This window comes from Montipora foliosa, chromosome 2, assembly GCF_036669935.1.
Source record: "Montipora foliosa isolate CH-2021 chromosome 2, ASM3666993v2, whole genome shotgun sequence".
Taxonomy (NCBI): Eukaryota; Metazoa; Cnidaria; class Anthozoa; order Scleractinia; family Acroporidae; genus Montipora; species Montipora foliosa.
In genome coordinates, this window is record NC_090870.1 from 27,787,695 (window position 1) to 27,812,240 (window position 24,546).

The following is a 24,546-nucleotide window of genomic DNA, read 5'->3' on the forward strand; positions in this document are numbered from 1 at the left end:
ACCCAAACAAATGTAAAGAGCTGACGATCAAAAAGAGAGGCAACTGCGACCTCTTTTCACCTATTGGGTTGATACCCAGTTGTAAAGAAGTGGAGATCTTGGGGGTCACCTTCCAATGCGACAGCAAATTTTCAGAACACGTGAAGAATAAACTTGTTAAAGCTAACAAATCCCTACACATTCTAAGAACGTTGCGCAAAGAGGGGTACAATCGGTCAGAAATAGACATTCTCTTTAATACTATAGTACTACCTAATATTAATCGCATCCGAGTCCGATCTTACACCTGAACAATGTTTCTTAGACCGCTGTTTTAAAGGAAATATACGTCTAAGCGTGTAAGTGTTTATGATCTCTTAGAGAGGCAAGATTGTAAAATTTTTAGAAAAGTTTCCAACTCTAAAGGACATCCACTTATATCTATTATGCCTCGTGTTAAATCGTCCAGTTATAATCTTAGGAAAGAAACCGTGTTTTAAACCTAAGATTAACACTATGCGTTTCAAAAACTCTTTTATTAACCGTTTAGCTTTTAAATATGAATTAGCTGTGTGATATACTTCACTTTTTTCAATTCTTACTATTTACCTTTTTCATACTTTTATTAGATTTTAAATTTCTTACACTTACTTGTAACAAAAGATATGTATCTTTATCTTTTGGTGAATAAAGACTTTACATATTATATAAGTGTTCACTAAAAAAACCTGTCTTGCAAGAACCCTTATCGTCGTCATCATCATCGTTGTCATCGTAGTTGTCGTCGTTATCACTATCATTATCATCACTATCATGGTAATCATCATCATCATCATCATCATCACTGTCGTCGTCATCGTCAGCATTCACTTCAGGTAATCAGTGATTCTGCCAGGTGCTCTCTGTCATCATTTCTTGATGACCCTCCCTTCACTTTTTTTAATTCTCCAGTACATCCCGTTTGCTTTGTTTTTCAGGAATCTCCCAGTCTTACGAATGACTCTATTTATTTCAAGAAATTAGAGGACGAAGTATTTCTGTTCCTCAAAAGAATTAATTTGAAATGGAAAGAAAACGTCACCTAAAGGCCGACATATGTTGTCACTTCGGAACAGTTCTTATTCTTCCGCCGGATGAACGTATCATTTTTACTTTTGCAACTGTTACCTATAAAGGAATCTGTGCACGCCATGTTGATATGAATGCGAGTGAGATTTTGTAAATTTGTGGGAGAAATGCAGCCGGGAAAGGATAGACTTTGCACGCGTACAAACGTTTAACTAGATAAAGTTTTCTCTGACTCAGGTCCGACCCATTTCGGCCAACGTTTTGGATAAAATGTCTGACTAAACTTTGCGTATGTGGGAAAATGGAAAGGAAGTACAAAATGGTGCCGAAACTTTCCAGTGAGTCCTACATTTTAGAAAAGCAGATTTCCTCCCGAGGTTGTCCAACAATCTTAATAACCGTTCTCAAGGTTACAGTTCCATTTGATCTGAACTGAATTTTTGGCCAAATGGGGGTCGCAATGGACACTTTTCACCCCTTGGTGTGCCTGAACCTCTTGTACATAGCTAGGGTTGTAATTTATTTTATTACTGGAGACCGACAATTGATTTTAAAGAACTTATGAATCTTATTTCCTTGTTGGTTAGGCCCTGGCGGCGAGTGGAGTACTGAAAATGCTTTGAGCAAGCTCTTGGAGGGAAGTGAGTGGAAAACATTATTTAGGGGAGGAGTCAACCTAGATGAGAAATTTGTGGAACAGCATTTGTGCAATCAGACCCTTCCCGAATATGAAGACGTTCAATCAAGATACGATTTAACATTTCGAACGGCAAATGGGGGTTAATGAGCCCATAACCGGAACTATGAGCAGAAATTGACAAGGTATAATCACACCAAAAACAGCAAAATACATGTGGAATTAGAGACGCTTACGAATGGTGGATGATTTCGGAGAGGCTTATCTAAAAGTTAGCTTAAGAGTCGTATTAATACCAAGTCTGCGATGCTGTATTTTCACATATTTTGTAGACAAGTTTTTAAGGGTTTGGAGTTAGGGTGACCATCCAAAATCCCAAAGATTAAAAAAATTACTATGTAAGGGTTATGATTGGCTGGAAAGGTCTGCATACACAACAAAATCGATTAAGCATACACAAATATATCAAATTTGTACACTTCTAGTAAGGCTAATAACAAGTTAGGTAATCTAGGTCAGCTGTCAGGATCAACCAATTACCAATAATTGCTTGGCAGTATCAGTTGCCTAGAAACATCACATCATCATGTTGGAGTCGCGGTAGCCTTATGAAGGTTATGTATGACAGAGTTTGCGACCTCGAGCTTTTAGCTTTGAATTTAATATCGTGTTTAAGTGAAGGTTGTATTGTATTGTATTGTATTGTATTAAGGAATGGAACTACGGTGGGCCAAACGTAATTAACCGTAGCATGATCAGCGTTCAAACTAGAAAGCAGACACACAGTTTCGGGCTTGTTGGCCCTCGTCAGTGCGCCATAGCTAAAACACAATGAGCATCAGTGACACTTCACCTATCTCATATATGTCGCCAGTCATTCTAGAAAGAGCTATAAGATCCATTACCTTTCTCATATAATCGGATTGCGCAAAGGCTACGTCACAAACAATCACTTATGTCCAGAAATGCACCTAATTAGATGCACGCCCAATTTTGACATCCACCATGAAGTGCCCCTTTAAGTTTAAGCAATTGCTACCTACTTTCAACAACAAGGTAAGGATAATGGTTAGCGATGTTTTAAGCTTTGGGTAAATGCAGCAGTTAATCTTTACTTAAAGAGCAGCATTTGGGAGACAATTCGTGACGTTTTTTGTCTGTATTCCGCGACATCTGGGGAGAAGAGCAAGGGGACACTTCGTGACGCTTATTGAAATCAGCCTCCATCTAATTTGGAGCATTCCTGGAGACAAACAATTGTGACAAATGGCCAAAGGGCAACCCTCAACTGATCATACCAGCGCAATAGACCATTTTCAAATTCTCACGGCTGGACTGGATCTAGCATGAAATGGAGGCTTATGCTGGCAAATATTTTCACACGCAAATTAATTTGCCCGCATTAGCCTCCATTTCATGCTAGATCCAGTCCAGCCGTGAGAATTCGAAAATGGTCTATTAAGAGAGAAACTATGGAATGCCCAATACCATCCTCTTCCTTCAGCTAAAGAGTTGCAATAGATCAGATCACCAAGAGATCAGCCACGGCATAAAATAATAAAAAAAAATTCATGTAATTCTGCGTCTGCTTTCTAGTTTGAGTGCTGATCATGCTAGGTTTGGCCGACCGTAGTTCCATTTTGAAGAGAATGCCTTCGTGAACGTTGTTTGATCTATCCTAACAGTGGTGTGTTTGTGCTTATCACTGTCTGTGTTGATCCAACGTAATGCATAGGTCGTTACCCGGCATTGCAGTCTTTAGTTTTTAATGTTTATTAATAATGATGATGTTGACGATAAAACATTTTTTATCCGCGCCAGCTCAAGGTCAATTCATTTTATTGAAGTGATTATATTCAGGCAATAGTCCATTATGATGGACTCTTGATTCAGATGAGTAAAATCGTGCAAAATGTATTAGAGACGAGGGCAATCTTCCCCACGGACAGTTTTGCTCGGTGTCGAGAGAACGAAAGAAGAGTTTAGCCTTCGGCCCCTTTGCAAAACTATTCTTTATAGTATTCCTGCGTCACTGTCATCTAGATATATTTATAAAATAATTGGGATAGTACGCGCACTCTCATTGGTCAATAGCTGTGTTTAAATGAGAGCATGGAAATACGGCTGTGACATCACGAATCTTGATTGGTTGTATGCTGTCAGACGCGCGTTTAGATTGGCTGGTAGGAAATACGAGTGTGTATCAAGAAAATCTGTTTCAATCAAGAATTTTCCTTCATTTGCTTCCTTCGTTTGTCGAGTTATCTTTGAGAAATATTTTATAAAAGCAATAGAGGACTTTTTCCCGTTTTTCAAACTCGGGGAAGTTGGGAGAATTCTCGACAGTTATGCAAACCCTCGACTGCTTCTCGGGTTTGCATAACTGTCTCGAATTCTCCCAACTCCCCCTCGTGTTTAGATGAGGCTATGGAAACACGGAAAACGTCCTCTATTGCTTAAACAATCTCGTTTTATTTTACCAGATTGAACTTTACCCTCCATTTGCATTTTGGGTGAAACTGAAACGGTCATTTAGTGACATGGTAAATGCTCATGTTTACCCGGGATTTAAATTTGATCAAAAATAAGACACAGAGCAGACAGAGGTGATGAATGTTCTCTCTTTTAATCATAACTTAACATTTTGTTTGCCCAGATAAACACCTTGAGAAGTAACGGTTATATAACGAAACCAAAGAATTTACCACTGATACAAGATTTGAGACGACGAACAATTCCTTCTCTTTTCAAACCTACTAAATAAGTTAAAACAAAATTTGAATTGTTTTTGTTAACACTGGCAATTGGACTTGAAAAGCTGCTGTAATGTTTGTTTAAAAATATCATTAATATCTTAAAAGGACTGTATAAGATATAAAAAAAATATATGTAACTGAAGATGTTTTTTGGGGCATACGAAACGCCATGTAAAAATGTGTATCATCATGACTTTCCCTGCAGTGTTTAGTATTTTCGATCAAGGCATTTAGTAATTCAGAGATTAAAGTTTATATAACTTGACAATTAAGTTTAAAATAAATTCACGGGAGACCTAAAAGAACATCATCATTCAGTCATACATTATATAGCTAACAAAAGAAGCCATTAGCGCGTTAGATCTGCTTAAAAAAAGCAAGTGTATGCAATTTTCTTCATTCTTATTCAAAAAACAGAAAATTATGTTCTTTTTTCATCTACTGCTGCTTATGTACTTTATGGCGTCCGATTAGCCCTTCATCGTGAAGGCTAATTTCGGGGTGACACGTGTTTTGTTGCTTATTGCGCCATGTTGGATGCACTCACTTTATGCTACAATCTACATCTACCGCAATCTATTCACAATGTCGTTTGGAAAACCAAAACAGCTGGAACCTCCACGATAATCAGTCGATTTTTGCGCATTAACCTTTAACCACTTGCGAACCCAAAAAATAAAAAACGTAGACGCACGATTTAGTCGAGAGGAACAGGGAAAAGAGAGTCATCAGCAGAAACCGGTCACAGTTTATACTTGTAGGTTGCAATGTTGCTTTCACATGTTGTTATTTGAATTACAGTCCTCACAATAAAATAGATTTAAATCTCTACTTCTATTGCATCTTACATAATAAAATGCATGTTGTGAGTGAACCAATTTCAGTAAAACAGACCGAGCCATATGGGTTAATTTCATTTTTAAAGTTCCTCGTAGAAATTTGTTTCAGTTTTCTTTAAGATCGACAGGACGGTACCATTCAATAAAATTAAAAACTAGAAAACAAAATCCAATGATTGTGTCTATGTCCACCAAATAGGTTGGCAACAGCCTACGGAAAACACCTTGTACGCGCAACATGTCTGACACAAAAAAACAGGTCAGTTCTTAAAATTTAGCGGGGGGTAAACTTGAAAACCATAGGGCGCAAGCCATTAATTTTTGCAATAAATCGCAGCTGATGGACATAACAATCAATGTGCACGATAAAGTTTTCATTTTCATCCCATAACACTTGAGAGCTCAGCTGTTCGTTGTCACATACGGTTTTCCCGCATATGACGTAATTGTGTTGAGATTGGCTCATCCGTGTTAAAGATCAATTGATAATAACAATAAGTGACAGGTGCCAATCGTACGACGGATGACCAACATCTCTGTTGATGTTAATTATAAATAGTCGGAGCTCTTAGATTTTTTCGCCATGGGATTTTCTCCACGAAAAAATTAGGAGCGATGCGATGTTTCGAAGTGTACGGTCTTTGGGCCTCGCCAAGATAATATTATGTATCTTTTTAACAGCGTGGCACCAGCTATCGATCAGTTTAACTCGTGCTCTTGATAAAAACGCCGGAAAATTCTACACCAACGGATGGGCTATTAAGGTGGAGGGTGGCATTGAAACAGCCAAGAGAATTGCGAGATCTCATGGGTTTGAAAAGTTGGAACCAGTGAGTATTTCAGTAACAATGAAACAGGAAGTCTTAGCAGAGCATTCCGTCTTGCGGAGTTGACAAGCACTTCCCTGTATTTAATATAAATTTTTAGTGTAATGTTTTCTGTAGCCTGCCTGGCTCTTAAACACTGGCCACCCGGCAAGGTTAGACAAATACTCGGTGAACTACAAATCCCGGCATTTTCTGTGTTGGATTTGATGGTAATTTTTCGAAATATTCGCCTATGCTTTATGTCTCACGCACTCATTTAATTTCTTACAAAAATATGGGCTCGATCCAGATGAGAGGCAAGAAATTTACAGGTGTCAGTCGATTGCTGGTAGTAAATATTATGAGCTGATTGCTTCGGGGAGTGATGTTTGCCAGTTTTGAGACAAATGAGGGCACATGTTTGTTCGCAAACTAAGTCAGAGAGTGTAATACAAGTTCATTTTTGGCGGTTGTTAAAAGAGATGATAAAATACCGTTGACTTTTATTTTATCGTGAAGTTTGCTGACAAGAACAGCAAACGGTGCATGGTTTCTTCAACACCATGCCATAAAGAGCAACGTTGGTTTGGCTGGTGACTTCATGACAATATTCAACTTCACTTGACACTGTTGAGTACTAGATGTAATTTGAGATAATCACTCTTTTTATTTACGATTATTTCAACAATTAAGACACTTTCTGACATTCCCGTTTCTTTATCCGATATGCGCTGATCTCTTTGCAAATTAAAGTTTGACGACAGACAAATGTACCTTTTGTCGCTGGCAACATGAAGGCAAGGAAGCCTTAATCGACGCTTCATTCAGGAACATTCAATGTGCAATTCAAGTTTTCCCATAGTTTGATATTCAAATCCTATCACTGTAACAAAATCTTGAGAAAGAGGGAGGGGCTCGTGCAAGTAAAAATAAACATCTATTTGCTTAATTGTATTGTAACTGAGGGTGAGTTTAAATATCTGAGGGGCTTGATGATACTGTGATTTTAAGATCTTCTGCCTCGGTGCGTTTCACTGTCATAAAATCTGAATCTTTTGGTTTTTCAATTAAACACAGAATTCGACAAAGTATATTTTTCTGTGTGCGATTGGAAACCCGACAATATCCAAATCCAGATTCCTCACTCGAACACACCCTGGAATACTCAAAAGATGATGAAACGTAGGCATGTTCGAGCTGTTACGCGTATCATTGGTATTTGGTATTGTCTCTCATTTCTCGGGCGAATTAATCCAAAGCTCAACAAATCACAAATCAATCGCTCTCTTGGTAATTTATGATTGAGCAGAGAGATTTTTATGGATATGAGCTCTTTATTTTATCCCGGAACAAGGGAGAATGGATGTGATTCATACCGTCACAATATACAGTCAATCAATCAATCACTCAATCAATGGACTTTATTTTAATTCGGTTGAAGCATAGATTTCAGGCATTCAGGTGCTTTTCCGAGTATTCTCTTGAGAATCAATGTGCACCTGTTGGCGGACGCGTCTTGATAGAAAGGAAGCCAGTTTAAGTGTTGAACAAGGGCAATGAGCGTGAGCGTGGGTTTGCATCCAGGATGATCCTTGCAGCTCTTTTCTGTAGTCTAAAAATGTTACTCAGGTTTTCTTTAGATGTTGATGTTCAGATGGTAGCGCCGTATAGGAGAGCCGGTTTGATGACAGCATTGTAGTATGTTTTCTTATGGTGTCTCTTCAAGTATGGACTGATATATTTCAATAGACCAATTCTTTTTGACACCCTGTTAGCGAGAGCATTACAGTGATTTTCCAAAGTTAAGCGGTCATCAATCTCTACCCCAAGGAATTTGTGTGATCTCACTCTTTCAATCTGTCAGCCATTCAAGGCAATGGTAAAATCGCCATTTTGATGTCGATCTTGATTCATGCGTTTTCTCAATCGCTTTCCAATGACAAGCATAGATTCGGTCTTCTTTTCATTGATTACCATTTCGTTCATATTCGCCCATTGGTGAATGTTCTCTAAGTCCCCTTGAATGTTATTTTTTACTGAAGAAATATTATTCCACTTAGAGCAAGATGTTAACGTAGCGTCATCAGCATGAATATCGATATTAGAATTTTGGACGTGTAATGGGATGTCATTAATAAAGAGAAGAAATAGTATAGGTCCACTGATAATGGTTCCTTGAGGGATACCTTGGTTGATGGGTAATAGAGGAGTTGTACATTCGTTGACTCTCACACATTGCCTCCTATCTGATAGGTGAGAATGAAGCTGAGTCGCTAACTCCATAAATCTTAAATTTCTACTGTAAAATATTGTAGTTTACAACGTCAAAAGCTTTTTTAAGCGGATTGAAATCAGACCAATTACCTTGTCATTGTCCATAGTAAAAAGTAGTTCATCAGTCTATTAGTTTCACAAGAGCGGTTTCAGTGACATGGTTTTCCCTGAATGTAAATGAGATTGTTCTCATTTAAGTAGTATCTTAGGGTTTGGTGGAAAAGCCGGGGCGCGGGTTGCCGGGTGCCGTGGAAAGCACGGGGTGCCGGGGGGTGCCGCGGCAACCCGGTACCCCGCACCCCGGCACCCCGCGCCCCGGCTTTTCCACCAAACCGTGTGTTAGCCACTTTGTTACGTGTCTTTCAAGAATTTTAGAAAGCACAAGTAAGACTGCAATTGGCCTGTAGTTATTCACATCGTCTTTCTGCCCACTTTTGCGATAATCAGAGCTTACAAACAGTTTACAAACCTTTGACGTTTTACAAAACCATACCCTAAAGGAATTGATATGAACTTAATTTTAACTGACTGGTGAATTAATGTTTCAGTTCTTCATGTGGGTATTGATGTTTAAATAAAAAGGATAAGTTTGTCTTGGTTGTTGTGGACTTAACGGTTCCACTCTATTTCCAGCTTTTACAAGCCCTTCATTAACATTTCGATGAATTAAAAGCCATTTGCAAATGAAAATTCAAAAGATTTCGACAGCAGGACTTTGCGTTTTCTTTGTTTTGTAGATTGGTACTTTGGAAAACTATTTTCATCTAGAGCATGCTGAAGAGCCACATCGCTCAAGACGAAATGCGGATGAACGCACAGAAAAGCTCATGCAAGACCCTCAGGTAATGTCTACTTGTTTCAGGCAGAGAAGGCTTTTTATCATGCACTAACCAATGTGACCTGCTGACCTAGTCGAGGTTCATAAAACAAGGATATGCTAACATTGCATTTCCTTCATTACATTCGCGATAATGCACAATTTCGACATTCAATTTCACGCTATAACAGTATGACGCAATTGTCATTTAAACCTAGTTCCTACGAGTCTCCGATAGCTCAGCGGTAAAGCATCCGAATCAGTAATCGGAAGGTCTTATGTCAGTTCGACTCCAGCAAAGCAACTCTCGGGTTTTTTCCAAGTATTCCAGAATTACCATCGGAAAATGCTTCTTTCATTGCAGGTGATGTGGGCTGAACAGCAACACGAGAGAATTCGTGTCAAGAGAGGTCACTTTCACGATCGCATGACAGCAAGAGGGATTGTGCCTCGCTTCAACGATCCACTCTGGGATGCTCAGTGGTATTTGGTGGGTTTTGTCGCTGTTTAGTGTTCTCTTTATAGGACTGTTAATAAATGCCAGTCATCATTTCACAAAAAAAGGATCACGCAATATTTGTTCCTGTACACGGTTGGTTTGGTCGACCATTTTCGAAATATCACTGTAAACTGAAATGAGCAATTAATGCAAATCAAGTCAAATATTATTTTTCGAGGAAAGGATAAAACCGGTATACCCGAAGAAAAACCTCGGGGTGCAGAGGAGAAAACCAACAAACTCAACCCACATATGACTCCGAGTCTGGGAATCGAACCCAGGCCACATTGGTGGGAGGCGAATGCTCTCACCCTGAACCCCAAAGTTGGTTGTCCTGTTAGACTGCAGTTTTACATTCCTTTTACCTTTATTTATACTACTCACAATCCCAAAAACACAAATAAGCAAAATAAAGACTTTCTTATTTTACTCTCAGCCTAGACATCCTCTAAAAAGTTTGGTTAATCTCAGCCTGAACCGCGTTTTTATAAAAAAGGTTCTCCTAAAAATAGAGTGTTGTCTAATGGATCATTGTTAGAGTAGAGTGCAGTGAAATCACACGGTCATGAATTCGAGTCACATTCAAGCCTAATTATTCCCACGGTTCTTCCCAACCAGTACGTATATACATTGCTTCTTCTTGACGATCCATCACTTAGAGAGTCGCATAATATGAAAAATAAAAACCAACCACGTATAACCCGTTTTTTAAATTAGGTTAAAGTGAAGTCGGAAACGGCCTTTCATCATCGCAAATTGATCCATAAAGCTCCGCATGGTGTCTCGGTATTAAAATTCTAGTAAGGGGCAAAACTTTCAGAGAAAATATGAGCACAAATAGAGGATAAGCTTTTCCTGTTGTTCAACGGAGCAAACCATTGCAGCCAAAGTGTAAAATGAAAATCAGTGACTTTTCTCAGGTTAAGTACACGTAATCTTAAATTGTTTCTAGTTCAAGTATTTCTGTAGTTACAGTCATTATTTTCGAAACTTGTTTGTTGTGAGTTTGTCAGATAACACCGCCATGTATTGACTATCATTAACAGGATGACAAAAGAATGGACCAGGACTTAGATGTACACGTGCTTCCGGTCTGGAACCAAGGGATCACTGGCAAGGGAGTGGTCGTGACTATTCTGGATGACGGTAAGTTATAATTAACAGCTGCAGCTGCCGGGAGTCCCAGGTTCACGTTTGTTACGTACATACTTAATTGACCACTCTTCATAAAAACTTTTCAGGGGCAAGCAACGAAACAAAAAAGCGACAACTTTGTGGTTGAGGCAAACCAGTTAGCTATTTTCAAGTGCAGCCGAGGAATTGAACCTGGGATCTCCGGATCTCAAGGCAAGCGCCCTGATCCGCACTCGCCTGCACTGCCTCCATTAACCAAGTATCGAAAAACCAAAGTTATGACAGTACTTTGGCTAAGCACAAAAAATATTTTCCAGCGTCTAATTGCAACGAGGGAAAACTAGAAGTAGAATTGGGTGCGTGACTCGCGCTTAAAAAATATACAGCAAGTACAGTGCCAAAAGATAAAATAAGAATGGTACAATGTTGACTGATTACTATTACTTCGTCTATCTCCATTACTTCAGGGATTGAGCACAACCACACAGATCTCATCAGGAATTACGTAAGTGGACGGTTCATGGCATTAAATATATAAAAATGTGCTATCGCCTTGTCTGCCACTTTTTTTTGTTCTCACCACATTTGACGTCATCCGTGATCTATTACTGAAGAGACCCACGGCAATATGGAATGTATTTGTTAAATACACGACGTCATCACAAAAATGATGACTTCCTTTGTTACGTTTATAACTGCTTGGACCTTTCACCTATTAAAAGCAAGCCAAAGTACACTTGTTTACTGTGTCTTAGTCACTCGCAACCGCTTTGCTTTTTTCCGTCATTTTGTCTTCTTCCATATCGGTATGTTGTAATTTTGATCATAAAATTGTCTCAATATTGGTGTTTCGGGGGTCATATGTTTGTAAGTTAAAAAACAAATTAACGTAACTACATAAATCCATCTAGAAAGCACAGTATCATTTGGATACAGCTCACTGAAACGTCTTGATGACAAATGGTATATGTTCAAAGAATTTAATGTTTCTCATCTGTCTTCAACAGGACCCCGATGCCAGCTGGGATGTCAACGGCGAGGATGGTGACCCATTTCCTCGCTATGATCCAACCAATGAAAACAAGTAAGAAAATGGGCGAATCTTAAACTGATAATAGTCAGTCATTGCTTATTAATTCTTGTCGTTTGTTTTGTAGACACGGTACCCGCTGCGCAGGAGAGGTGGCAGCTCAAGCCAACAATACCATCTGTGGAGTGGGAGTCGCATACAATGCTAAAATTGGAGGTGATACATCATGACATCCCTGAAGGAACCTCATAACTAGGGGTTTACAACTTACATATTACTATCGAAAGTTATCATCTTAAGGCTAAAAAGAGTTGGAGGAGCTTTTCCATTTAAATTAAAACTAACAAACGCTCGATGTGTCTGCGTATTAAAACTAAGTTATCATTTTTCATGCAGGAAATATAAATCTAATTATAGCTGTGTCTGCGATAAAGATTTCTAAGTAAAGAGGTACCCTGAATGTTAAAGTTTACATTTCGACCAGGAACCAGGTTGTCGAAGCCTGGTTAGCGCTAACCGTTGGTTAAGAAGTATGAAACCCCATAGGTTTCTATGGTATTTAACGCTGGTTAGCGCTGACCATGCTTCGAGTAACCCTGGCCAGTTTGACAATCTGGTTTGAAGAAATTTGGATTTAGCTTAAGAACGTACAATTCAAATACCTAATATTTCGACACTCCTGTCTAGTGTCTTCATCAGGGGTTATCCAAAGTTCTATATAATACCAATTTGCTGACATGTTTCCAATTTTCTAAAAAAAGATGTTCTTCAACCAAAGTACCACCAAACTATGTTTAAAGAGGTACCTGTAAGCCGCTCGAGAAGCACTGTTTGTGGCATATGTATACTAATTCTAGCGTTTTTCACCAGGAGTACGTATGCTTGACGGACGTGTGACTGACAAAGTGGAAGCCGCTTCTCTGAGTCTCAATCCCCAGTTCATTGACATTTACTCTGCCAGCTGGGGACCGAGCGACGATGGAGCGACAGTAGAAGGGCCTGGAACTCTGGCTGCAGCGGCGTTTGAAAACGGTATCACAAAGGTATTGTGTTCAGATTTCCAAGCTTTGTGAAACGTAAAAAGAAACATTCGTGTATACAAAGCCACCATTTCTCTTTCACATTTGCGAGCTTCGCTAAAAAACGCGGTACCCGCTTTAAGCAGTTCTGGAAACGAGTTTCATGCCGGAAGACAGGCCATGTGCCATTTCTTCTCGTTCGTTCCGTTGTTTTTCTCTCACGTTGAGTACTCGAAATTTTGCTTGTTCCGAAAATAGGAAGCCCGTAACCGTCAAACTCAGGTCTGGCTATTCGGTGTAAGATCTAGAATGTTAAGCATACACAAGCGAACTTATCTCGAACGTCTCTAGACATTTTTGAATCGGTATCGATTTTGCGTCACAGAGTTTGCTTCACTACTATTTCAAACTCGACTTTTATGTTTTTACTGTTCTGGATATTCTAGGGTCGAGGTGGACTTGGTTCCATATTTGTGTGGGCTTCGGGGAATGGTGGAAGGCACGAGGACAGTTGTAACTGTGATGGATACACAGACAGCATCTACACTCTGTCAATAAGCTCGGCTTCTGATCATGGCGAATCTCCATGGTATTCAGAAAGTTGCTCTTCGACTCTGGCCACAACATTCAGTAGCGGGGCTCATGGAGAACAGAGAATTGTGAGTTGTCCTTTTCCCGAGCAAAAATATTAAAATGTCTGGAATATGATGTCGTACTTAACACTTAAAAGTAGCCATCAAGATTCATTCACTTGGTGTTGTACCAACCTCGTTCCCAGGGTCTTATCGACAAAGAGATCCTGGGAACGAGGTTGGGTGTTGTACAAAGAAATACAATCCAGAGACTTTGTAAATACGAGTTTTCTTATTTGATATCTTCAATAAAATGGGTCCTCTGTGCAGCTCTTTTTAACATGCATTTTCATAGCCTGTGGTTTGGACGCAGTTCTTGCGATTTTAGAAAAGTAGGGTCTGTTGCGTTTAGATAAATTTTGTAATTGTTCACCAGTTACTTAGCAAATCATCTTTGGAGCCGTTGTGAAATTGAAGCTGCATGGAGACCCAAACTCCTTTCGGGCCCCGATGAGAGATCTAAAACAATCAAGTATCACTTTGATCAGGACTCTTAACCGAACGACATTTGCTCGCACTTGTTTTTTCAGATGGCATTTATTTGCTTCGAAGTCAGATTGTTTCAGGCCTTCATTTTTTTTTTCTTGTGACTGGGTAGATTGTTACGATGGGTCGCAATTGTCCTAATGGTACTACATCCTCCGATTTTTGGGATTTGATGTGAGGATAGTAGTCAAAGGTTTGATATTTGACTTCATTGCTAAATTACCTCTTTGCTGTTAGTGATTCCTCAACTACAGTTCAAATTGTACGAGAAGCAACAAATTCCTTCCAAAAAAAAAATGGTAATTTTAGGATGAAATAGGCAAGCCACGATCAGACTTTACACGAATATGCTGATCAACACGATTGCAAGTTAACATCTATATACATTTTTTGTCTCTTACTGCGTAACAGGTCACAACGGATTTGCATAACGTTTGCACTGAACGACATACGGGAACTTCAGCTTCGGCTCCGTTGGCTGCTGGTATTTTAGCTCTGGCATTGGAAATCAAGTAAGGAAAACGAAAAAAAAAAAAAAAAAAAACAGACAAAAAACGCGAAATCAACTGACAATAACAGCGCTTTTTAAGTTATATATGCCAGTTAGGCAACTAAATGTTACCTTGCAAGGAATCGGCGTTTTATGATTGTGGGTAATCCAAATTAAAGTACGCAGATAACGTGATGGCAGTCAAATAGGCACGCAAAGCGTGAGCGTGTCGGTATGTGTCCAACGCAAGATGGCCCATGTTGCGAGAGAGTTGAAAGCAAAATCGTATCGGTGTATTAAGCAAAGTTTGTTAAAATTGCTGTTCTTTAGGCTGAGTAAAGAAATAAGGAGAAAATGAAATAAGGGGACCTTCTTCTTTGATCCTTATTACGAGTGGTCACTTCTGTTAAGCGCTGGTATAGTTCAAAGTGTTGAGAACTTTTGGTTGCGAGCTCATGCAGTGCACCTGCAAACATATTTACCACAAGTCTTACTTGCGCATAAGTTCCTACAGACTTTCAGAGTGAAGTGTAGTGCGAGCAATTTCACTTTGTATTCACTGACAATTTCGTTTATTTCCAGTCCGCGTCTGACATGGCGCGATGTGCAGCATATTGTAGTGTGGACTTCAAATTGGGAGCCCTTGAAACATGATCAGGACTGGAGTCCAAATGGAGTGGGACTGCATGTTAACAGAAAGTTCGGCTTTGGACTGCTAGTAGCTGAAAAGATTGTTGAATTAGCAAAACCACACACTTTTCAAACTGTTCCCGAAAAGACTATTTGTAGAGGACAAATCAACCAAGATCGCAAGTAAGTCAGAAAAATCAGTGAACAGCTTTTCCTGAATTTCGACTTTAAAATCTCCTCTCCACCGAGGGGCTCACTTGATGGTTCAATGACGTGTGAACCACTCCAGCAGTTAAATTGCGATTTCTTTTCACAGACCCATCAAGTTTAAAGAACCATTGAAGATAACCATGCACTCTAATGGATGTTCAGGTACCGCTGCCGAGATTCGCTATCTGGAGCACGTTCAACTTTTAATCAGTTTAGATTACACAAGGCGCGGGGATCTCGTGATGTACCTCATATCCCCCATGGGAACCAAATCCTGCCTGTTGTCCCCTAGAAAAGAGGACGTATCCAACGAGGGATTCTCAAAATGGCCTTTTATGACAACGCACTCATGGGGCGAGGATCCCAGAGGTACATGGACTTTAGAAATAAAAGACCTTGGAGATAACAGACCAAATCACGGAACTCTTACCGAATGGCAGCTTATTCTTCATGGAACAAAAGAAAAACCTCATCATCAACCAATTTCTCACCCTGATAAGCCACGTGACTCGGTCCCAATGCCTGAGGTACCCTCTACTTTACGGACTGAGCAAGTCCCCAGAGGACCAACGTATACTTTCGGTCCCCCGCCTGTTACATCGGTGAGTCCCGTTAAATACGTGGCACCCCAGTTGGTCACTTACACGGCACCTCCGGCTTCTGGCCCAAACGTCTTGACACTTGCAGCTCAATCTGTAGGAGAACCACAAGCTAACAAACAACCCAGCAGTCAGTTTGCTAAACAGCAGGTGCAGACTCAAAACAATTATGGCCAGCAGAGCAACTTGGGGGCTCCGCCACTTTTCTCAGCTCTCCGTAACAACTTCTTACCAGCGAACTACCGAGAGAATCAAATAGCCAACTACTATCACTATGCGAATCCTGCTAATTCTCATGAATTTATACCCCAAGTAAGCAACCCTGCGGTGTCGCAAAACACTGACCAGCTAGGATTTCAAACAGTGGGCTGGAACGGTGCGATTCCATACCGTAACCAACTGCAATACAATGGCTATAGTAATTATCTACGAACATTTGGAAGGAGGGGAGCTGCAAAGTATTTAGAATATCTTAGATACAAGAGAATAAAGTTAAAAAGGACGTAGCCACATAAGAAAAGTTTTTTTTTAGAAATACATAGCAAATTATTGTAAGATATTAGAGAAAATTAACTGCTTTGAGTGACATTTTCCACAAAAAGTACACGTACTCTACGATTTCTCTTATCTCGCTGAACGAATATGGTAAATTGCCTTACCTTGGATTTGGCTAAGCTCTGAAACACTGTAGTGGAAACATTGATGCGGGCAAAAATGTTTTAACTTTTTTACAACATAATCAGTTTATCGGCTCCTCCACGATCGCAAAGTTCTTTGCAAATGAAGTTCAAACATGGATTCAGAGGCTCAATTGCCCCAAAAGGTATCCTTATCCTTTTTTCGGCTAGTGAGAATTTCAGCAGTTCTTGTCGCAGAAGCAATGTTTCCGATGGAGGTGCTGGGACGTTTTATTGGCTTAACGATCACGCAGCCGCAAACGTAACACAAAATTCGCGTGTAGGCCAAAATTCATATCAAGCCAAACTAAATGGCACACGTATGCGTATTTAGAGTGACGGAGCAGATAGGAGGGCAAGAATATATGAAGAAGCGAAAAAAAACAGGTCCTTTACCCATAGATGCGGAGAAACAGGTGGTTACGTTAACTTTGCATGGACATAGTCTCCTTCGTTTGCGCCGGTGTTCACGTAAAAGTCACGCCAATTGGAAAAAGGGACCAAGGCAGATGTACCTTACTACCTAACGCGTTTTCAAACAATAAAGTGTATTGTTTAACTTGTTTAACTTTGCGACACGAAACTAACTATAGAAAACTATGTGAGCGCACTACCCTGGAATCCTTCTTTGTAACCTGATGGACCCTGCATCTCATCATTTACGAAAGTTCAGAGATGGGACCTGAGGTAAACCATGCACAAATCGACAAAATGGCTTTAAATGTGGCAACTTTCTTTAGATCTCGTATCCTTGGTTCAGCTGGCTGGGCAGGGAACTAGTAAGTTTAGGTCAAAGAACCAGCGACTCTTGGGCTTTATCCTATGGCCAAACGCACCTATGTTATCGTTTCGTAAAACTACCCAAAAGACTGCCGGGAACCTAAGCGGCAAACAGATCGTGATTACGCGGGACCGGTTGTAAAAGCTAAGCCAGTGAAAATGACTGTGACGTTGAAGGTTCTCTCACACGGGGAAGAGCATGTTTAAAATCCTCGCAACTCTAAATGACCTGTAAAGCACTACGCAAAATTATTCTGCTTGATATAATAAGTACTTTCCATGGATTGAAACGGAAAAGTGGCATATCTTATAAAAGCCAAAAAGAAGATTAAGACGGGTTTTATGAGAAAACTTGAGAAGGTTCCAAACGCTCTGGTTTTCAGGAGGATGTATTGGAAACCGAAAACAGTGGAAAGGGGATCGATTAAGATTTTAAATATTAGTTACACATTGCGGCCTATCAGCTTTTCTTGGTGTACTTGAAGCACAAGTTGAGGTTTAAACTGTCACCACTTTTTGAACAAAAAGTGATGAAAGCGGGTTCCACGTTTCTTCCTTGAATATGATTTAACCAGTTAAAAAGCCAAGGAAAAGTACCGAAATGTTAAGCAAGTAGAGGCAACCAGTAATAGTATTAAGGTTTATCTGTAAATAGGTGCAGTGTTGCCTCTTCGGGCAACGATATTCGGGGTCTTTTCACTCAAAAGACCCAATAGCCCATCACAACAGAATAGCCAATCAGAACGCAAAGAAAATGGGCACGGTTTAGATTGGCCAATCACTGAAAATGACCCAGGTAAACAATGAGCTGGAGGATGCCTTTAAAGGAAAATATCCTCTCAAGATATTCAGTCCTTTAATAGATCAATGACTAGGATTTGGAAATAAAAGGGAAATTTCTTGTCAAACGAGTCTTTAATGTAGTTTTCATTCTAACATTCACAAGGTGTCAGTCGAGAGCTAGGACACAATCTCAGTTTAGGTTTACCAGTTTCAGCACTTGTTCAATTTGACTGCTGTCTGTTTGCTGTTATATGGTTTCATCGAGGTCCCATGATTTATGAGTCAATGAGTCAATGTGACTCACAGTCAATATATAGCAATAATTTATTGATTAAGCTAAGCCCTCGTTTCAGTGATTTGGCCTAGGCACTCTCTGAAATTTTAGTTTTCATTTTATGGGTTAGGGTAACTGCACTAACTCATTGACTCATGACTCATAAATACTTGATACTCCTGATCAACTCCATTCAGAATATTACGTCAAGCCGACCACATTGGGATTACAGGAAAGGCCAGACTCCGTGCCCTACTCTTTTCGAATAGTGTGTGGGATCTTTAGCGTCCTACGGAGTCCCACAGACGGTTTATAGTCCTTCGCCCGAGAAGACTGGAAAGTCTGACCATTTGCGGATGTAATAGACCATATTCGTATTTTCAGTATTGGACTGGAACTAGCTTGCGATGGAGGCTAATACGGGGAAATCTTTTCAAATGCAGATACTTTTTAATATATTCCCCCGCATTAGCCTCCATTGCAAGCTAGTTCCAGTCCAATACCGGGAATACGAATATGGTCTATTACACTGAAAGGCAGCACTTTCTCCTCAGTTATTTTAAGACCCTGAGTGTTAGTCCGGCCGGAGTCGTATTCACGACCTCCCGCATGGCAGCCCGATGCTCAACCGACTGAGCCACCAGTGCGCGTTTATTCTTGCAGTGAACTTATCGTTGGACGAAGGTATCAAACGTTGGCACATGAACATTGCTTTCAGTTCAAGACAATTGTCCCATAAACGTAGTTTCATGATCTTGCTTCCCCGAGTCCCTTATGGTCCAACTCAGACGCAAAAATCCAGTTGTCCTTTGCAAAATGATTCAGTCCAAGTGGAAACAGGCTTCTCGTTTCCCAACCAAAACAATATAATGTAATTAAGACACCTTGTGGCGTTTACATCGGATGCGGAAGTTATGTAAAAGTTTGGTTGCAACTGTCAGTGACGACTGAGGAGAGAGAGAGAGTGTGTCAGGAGCGCATAAAAGGCTTTGGTAACGGAGCATTTCGTTTGTATGTCGTTTGTGACAGAAGATAATAGCAAAATACTTGGCAATGTGAAACCTGGAGTGGATTGTAATTGGTTTGGTTTTTTTTGTTTTTGAGCCGGCCAACAGGGCTAAAGGCGCTGTTACACTGTGAAATTTTTCGTGCAACTTGTCTCGCAATGTTTTTTTGCAAAAATACCATTTAATGATTTCGCTTTCGCGTTACCTGCTTAAACGGACCTTGGGAAAATCCGAATGTGTGTCGTCTACGGAACACCATATTTGAGTAAACTGGACTGGAAACAAAATGATTGATACAAAACCTTTATTTACATCTTGCACGAAAGAAAAAAAGCTATGTCCCATCATTTTATTTTTAGAAAGGCTTTAAGTTCCTATGCTAGTTATTCTATGTAAAGTGGCAAGAGACAAGACCAGTAGTGTCATGTTGAAAGCAATACAACTACAAAAGCAATGTGCCTTTTCCTACACATTTTCTCTAGGTTACAGTTATGTCTGCCACAAATTCTGTACACAAGGCGATTGTCAAAGTTCCTTTTTCCCCAACATTGAGAGTGAAAATGAAAACTTAGTTTGTAGAATATCACCAGTGCTCGACACAAAAATCACAACGGGGAAACGCCAGTGATAACAGTAAATAACTGGTACATTGCAATGTACATGTAAAGCCTGGCAGGCACTGATGAAGATACTGCTATAACAAAGATGTTCAATTCGTATATAAGCAAGTATGATGTCATTAACCCTTTGTTGCTATCTTCTTCCTCTTCCCCTGCCTCTGCCACGCCCTCTACCTCTACCACCAGGAGGCAGGCGACCACGCCCTCTTGCAGCTGTTAAAAGAAAAACATGTCAGTCCCCTTTCACCTACGGTAGGGCTTGAGACCAGCACTAGTCAACTCATCACTACACCATATTCATAAAAAGCAGCCAAAAAATTATTCCTTTGTCTTTGTGCCAATCATCCTCACTAGCAGCGTAGCCTCCCTTTGAAGCAACATTTCTTTTGAATTTTGTTCGTGAAAATGAGGCTAGTGAGGATGATTAGCATGAAGACAAAAGAATAATTACTTAGCCACCACTTCTTAATATGGTCTATAACTTGTAAGTACTGAGCTTTCATCCAGTAGACTTTCAAGTACTCCACTTTTCATTACCGCCAATAGGGTGTTTTAGCAACATGGCAACACCAATGAAAATTTCATTTAAAAACTAACATTTGTACTATTAAAATTATCTCATGAGTTCGTGAATATCCCATCTTGATTGCATTGTACAGTATATAATGGCGAAGAACCTTACCATAGTTACTAAAACATGGAACGACCTCAAACCACCTAAAACCATCTACAACCACCTCAAAAACAATCTACAATCATTCATAAAGAATTGACTACCATCTTAAACAAGCCAATGGAGCCATCACAAATTTCCCGAATTCTAGATGACTGTTCCGCTTCCAGGCCCTTTCTCACAATTTTAGTGCGGTTTACAGGATGGAATGCTGGGTAAAGCGCCGTTCTCATCCGGTTGGTTTTAAACAAATTCAGAAAATCACTTAACTTTATGCCACAATCATTCCATCCGGATTTCTTGGCTAAATGGTAACCAAATAATTATTGTTGCCTTGCTTATTTTAGACAATTATGGATTGTTTAAGATGGTATTCAATTCTTTGTGAGTGGTTGTAGATGTTTTTGAGGTGGTTGTAGATTTTTTTTGAGGTGGTTGTAGGTGGTTTTAGAAGGGGGTAGTTTCTAAAGAAACTGTGGTGCTGCGTCGGTGGCGAAGTAGTATACAAAAATTTTGGTTTTATCAATGGAGTTGATAATGTAAATTGGCCACTGTACAGAGATTCTAAAAGCTGGCTTTAGGTCGTTCCATGTTTTAGTAACAATGAGAACCTTACATCTGGATTACATGTAGTAGGAATGCAATTGAAGTACATGTAATGTTATGTAGAGAATGAAAGATTCAGATTTCATTCATATTGCTTAATGTTTATGTCCTTAAATACAGCATACATGTACATGCTGCACATGCAACACCTTTTGAAGCCATTAAAGCTTCATGGTGTTGTTTTCATCCCCCTTGCTATTGTTCTCAACCAAAAGAAACTTAAAGAATTCAGGATTACTGGGTAAAAACAAAACTGTCATAAATCCACATTAATTTTAGCCGCAAACAAAGCAGCAGGTTGTTGCACAGTGCTCCACATTTCAAGTACATGTACAGTGTGGTGAGAAAAACATAATGAAACATACCAGCTTCTTTTTTCTTGGCTTTTGCTTTAGGAGCATCATCTACAAGAAGTGTATCTAGAGGTAAACTTTCTGGGAGAATAAAGTAACGGATGTTATTGCCTCTGATGCTAAGGGACTCCAGCTGTACAGGCTCCTTGTTCTTTATTGTCATTTTGACAGCTTTCAAGTGGGTGTTCATGCTCATGTCCACACCTAAAATACAAAGAGTAAAGTAAATGTTAAAATTATTGTTACACATGAACAGATAGACAGATGTCAAAAAATGGGCAAGAACCACTTCTTGAAAATTAACTTGAGGGATTTCTTTAAATGATGGTTAATGTAGAACATGATTCAGTGAAAGTGTGCATGTGTTTGAGCAAAGTTTTATTTTCATTTCTTAATTAATATGTGATAAGCTGAACATTTCAGTCAATGAGAATTTAAATTGGTTTTGTGGCTTAAAGGAAACCTGCATTGTTTTAACAAATGTTCCATGTGTATGTATTAGAAGATCTGTAACAAAAAAAAAAATATTACCTAGTGAAATAATTTTTTATATAGTCTTCCAAAGATCAGCCTCAACACTTCCTGGTGCTGCCATCTTAAATGTCATGCATTGCAAGTTGGGTACTGATGGCGTTTCGTGGTTGCTTTGCTTCAAGTCTTGTTGCCTTGTTTATATTGTGTATAATTATTTTCCTGACAAGATTCAGTGTAATGGAGAAGATGCAGATTCTTCCTTCAGGGATCAGTTGGAACCAGAATACTCACAAGCAAAGAAAGAATAGAAAATCAAGGCGAAGAAGAAAACAATTCTTTGCTTGCAAATTTAGGCACTCATGATCGCCTTTCGACCTTTGTGATCGATGCCCTGTTATGCCAGCTGATAGCTTGAATTGACATGTCTGTCATCTTTTGGAAAAACATGTAACTTATGCTAGTATCTTTTCTGGTTTTTGCTTGCTTTCTACAAAAAAACGGATTTTGACTCAAAGTTCCCATGAACCGGACCGCAAAGCAACTACGAAATGTGATCAGTACCCAACTTGCATTGCGCGGCAATCAAGATGGCGGCACCAAAAGCGTTGTGGCCGATCTTTGGAAGACGATAAAAAAACTATTTCACCATGTAAGGCATTTTTTTTGTAACAGATCTTCTAACAAGTACAATTGGAACATTTTTGTGACATTTGTTTAAAGAGTGGAGGTTCCCTACAAGGTTTGACCAGATGAAAAGAGAATAAAACGGTCCTGTGAGGAAAATGTTTTGCCAGTGAACAGTGATTGTCAGAGGTCTTCTACCTTTTTAGCAAACAACTCTTGTGATAGAGCGAACAGTGTGGGCTCCTTTTTTCTATTTCCCATAGATGGACGGATATAGATAGGTATAGGTAGATATTTGGCACCAGGGATGGGAAATTGAACAATTTAATTCCAATAGTTCAAAATGCTTCAGGGGTAGGATGGAGGTTGTCCAGAGAGATGTGTTAAGTTTGAGATAATGGTGCATAGTATCACTCATTGCTCCAGGTCTCTTCATACATGTACTGACAATTTAAGAGATCCTTCAGGCTACAAATGACACATCTGATGGGGGTAGAGTCTGCAGCCATACAATCACCTGGTAGACAGTTGTCATTACCAGCCAGGGCTACCTCCTGACTTCTCCAGCCCAGTAATGCCACAGCCAGGGCAATGCATGCGACGCTTACAACACGAGAGTAAGCCTAAGCAAGACTGAAACAATGAAATTGAGCAGAACACCAGGCAACCTTGCCATAAACATCAACAGCTATCAGCTAGAGCAGGAGAAATTATTTAATTCAAACACCTTGAAGTTGAAAGCATCTTCACAGAGGATGACCATCTTGGGAAGGACAGAGCAAAATAAGGACACACAAAGCTAATGAAGCAAGCTACAAGTACCACCTACATGGGAGGAATTGCAGAACAGAAGATGTTGTTGATGTCACATATTGTCATTAATATGCCAACCGGAGCCTCATTGGCTGTCAAAACAAAGGGTCTTTTATTCCTGTGATTGGCAAACTTGAATGACAAAAGCAATGTTTGTAAACAGATATCTTCCCTATACCCTGCCACAGCACACCACTATTGTTTCCCCTTGGCGGCACTCTTTGAAGAACGATTCTGAATACAATGGAGCTTATTCTATGAAATGCAAATAAGTTGCGGGGTATTCTGCAATTTAGCCCCTTTATGTACTGCAGGATCACTTCTCCAGCACGCCAGCGTCCCTTGCACTCAAGATCATCAACTCAATTCTCCTCCCTACCTTAACCAACCAATGTCAAGGCTGTTCGAAAAAATCCAAGCTGCTGAATTATTCTAAAGAAACCAAGCGGCTGAATTAAGTACAGAGCACAATAAAATTATTATCATCGTTTATGTGTTGTTGCTGGAACCGCATTCATCACCATCATCTTAATGTTCATGTTCTTAATGTTAGTGTTCAGAGATAATTTTTCACTTTTCAAACAATTTAGCGTTAAAATCTAACACTTCTGCCTCTCGTAGCTACAGCCAAACTTGCCTGTGATCGTTCCATGAACGACTGTTCCATTTTTCAATTCGATGGTTACCGTCTCGTGGCTTAGCTTCATCAAAAACCTGTAAAGAATGCACACATCAGAATCATTAACGAAATAATACAATCTAACAAAGGAAGAAAAAAATATACATTCACCTACCTGACAAGTTTCATGGTTGCGAACTGAGAAATTCAGGATGCAACCGGATTACAAAAATTACCAAACTTTGAAAAACTCAAAGATGGCCGCAAAACGTCTCTGAACGTTTAACCTCGATTCCAGGAACATGTTGGGTACTACCTCGCTTGTGTGATCTAACAGC

General features: G+C 39.7%; 2 protein-coding genes across 2 annotated transcripts; one reads left to right on the forward strand and one right to left on the reverse strand.

The window, feature by feature from the left end:
• Positions 1 to 5,806: 5,806 nt before the first annotated feature.
• Positions 5,807 to 18,261, forward strand: LOC137992783 (neuroendocrine convertase 1-like). The gene is made up of 12 exons (XM_068838299.1): positions 5,807 to 6,109; positions 9,097 to 9,201; positions 9,541 to 9,666; positions 10,722 to 10,821; positions 11,277 to 11,314; positions 11,817 to 11,893; positions 11,967 to 12,055; positions 12,710 to 12,882; positions 13,305 to 13,517; positions 14,388 to 14,488; positions 15,049 to 15,279; positions 15,413 to 18,261. The coding sequence occupies exons 1-12, from the start codon at positions 5,900 to 5,902 to the stop codon at positions 16,410 to 16,412; spliced, it is 2,463 nt and encodes an 820-aa protein (XP_068694400.1). The 5' UTR covers positions 5,807 to 5,899; the 3' UTR covers positions 16,413 to 18,261.
• Positions 18,262 to 19,713: 1,452 nt separating this feature from the next.
• LOC137992784 (small nuclear ribonucleoprotein Sm D1-like) lies at positions 19,714 to 24,517 on the reverse strand. Its single transcript, XM_068838300.1, has 4 exons — positions 24,384 to 24,517; positions 24,227 to 24,303; positions 21,691 to 21,882; positions 19,714 to 20,259 (listed from the first exon to the last, which is right to left on the reverse strand). The coding sequence occupies exons 1-4, from the start codon at positions 24,395 to 24,397 to the stop codon at positions 20,180 to 20,182; spliced, it is 363 nt and encodes a 120-aa protein (XP_068694401.1). The 5' UTR covers positions 24,398 to 24,517; the 3' UTR covers positions 19,714 to 20,179.
• Positions 24,518 to 24,546: the final 29 nt, after the last annotated feature.

Bases quoted from the DNA above. Each gene is read 5' to 3' on its own strand.
- LOC137992783 (XM_068838299.1), top strand. From the start codon at position 5,900: ATGTTTCGAAGTGTACGGTCTTTGGGCCTCGCCAAGATAATATTATGT. The intron at 6,110-9,096 runs GTGAGTATTTCA...TTTGTTTTGTAG, and splicing joins GGTTTGAAAAGTTGGAACCA to ATTGGTACTTTGGAAAACTA. The intron at 12,056-12,709 runs GTGATACATCAT...GTTTTTCACCAG, and splicing joins ATACAATGCTAAAATTGGAG to GAGTACGTATGCTTGACGGA.
- LOC137992784 (XM_068838300.1), bottom strand. The intron at 21,883-24,226 runs GCAAGTTTGGCT...TTTGTATTTTAG, and splicing joins CGTTCATGGAACGATCACAG to GTGTGGACATGAGCATGAAC. The intron at 20,260-21,690 runs GTATGTTTCATT...TTCTTTTAACAG, and splicing joins AGCCAAGAAAAAAGAAGCTG to CTGCAAGAGGGCGTGGTCGC.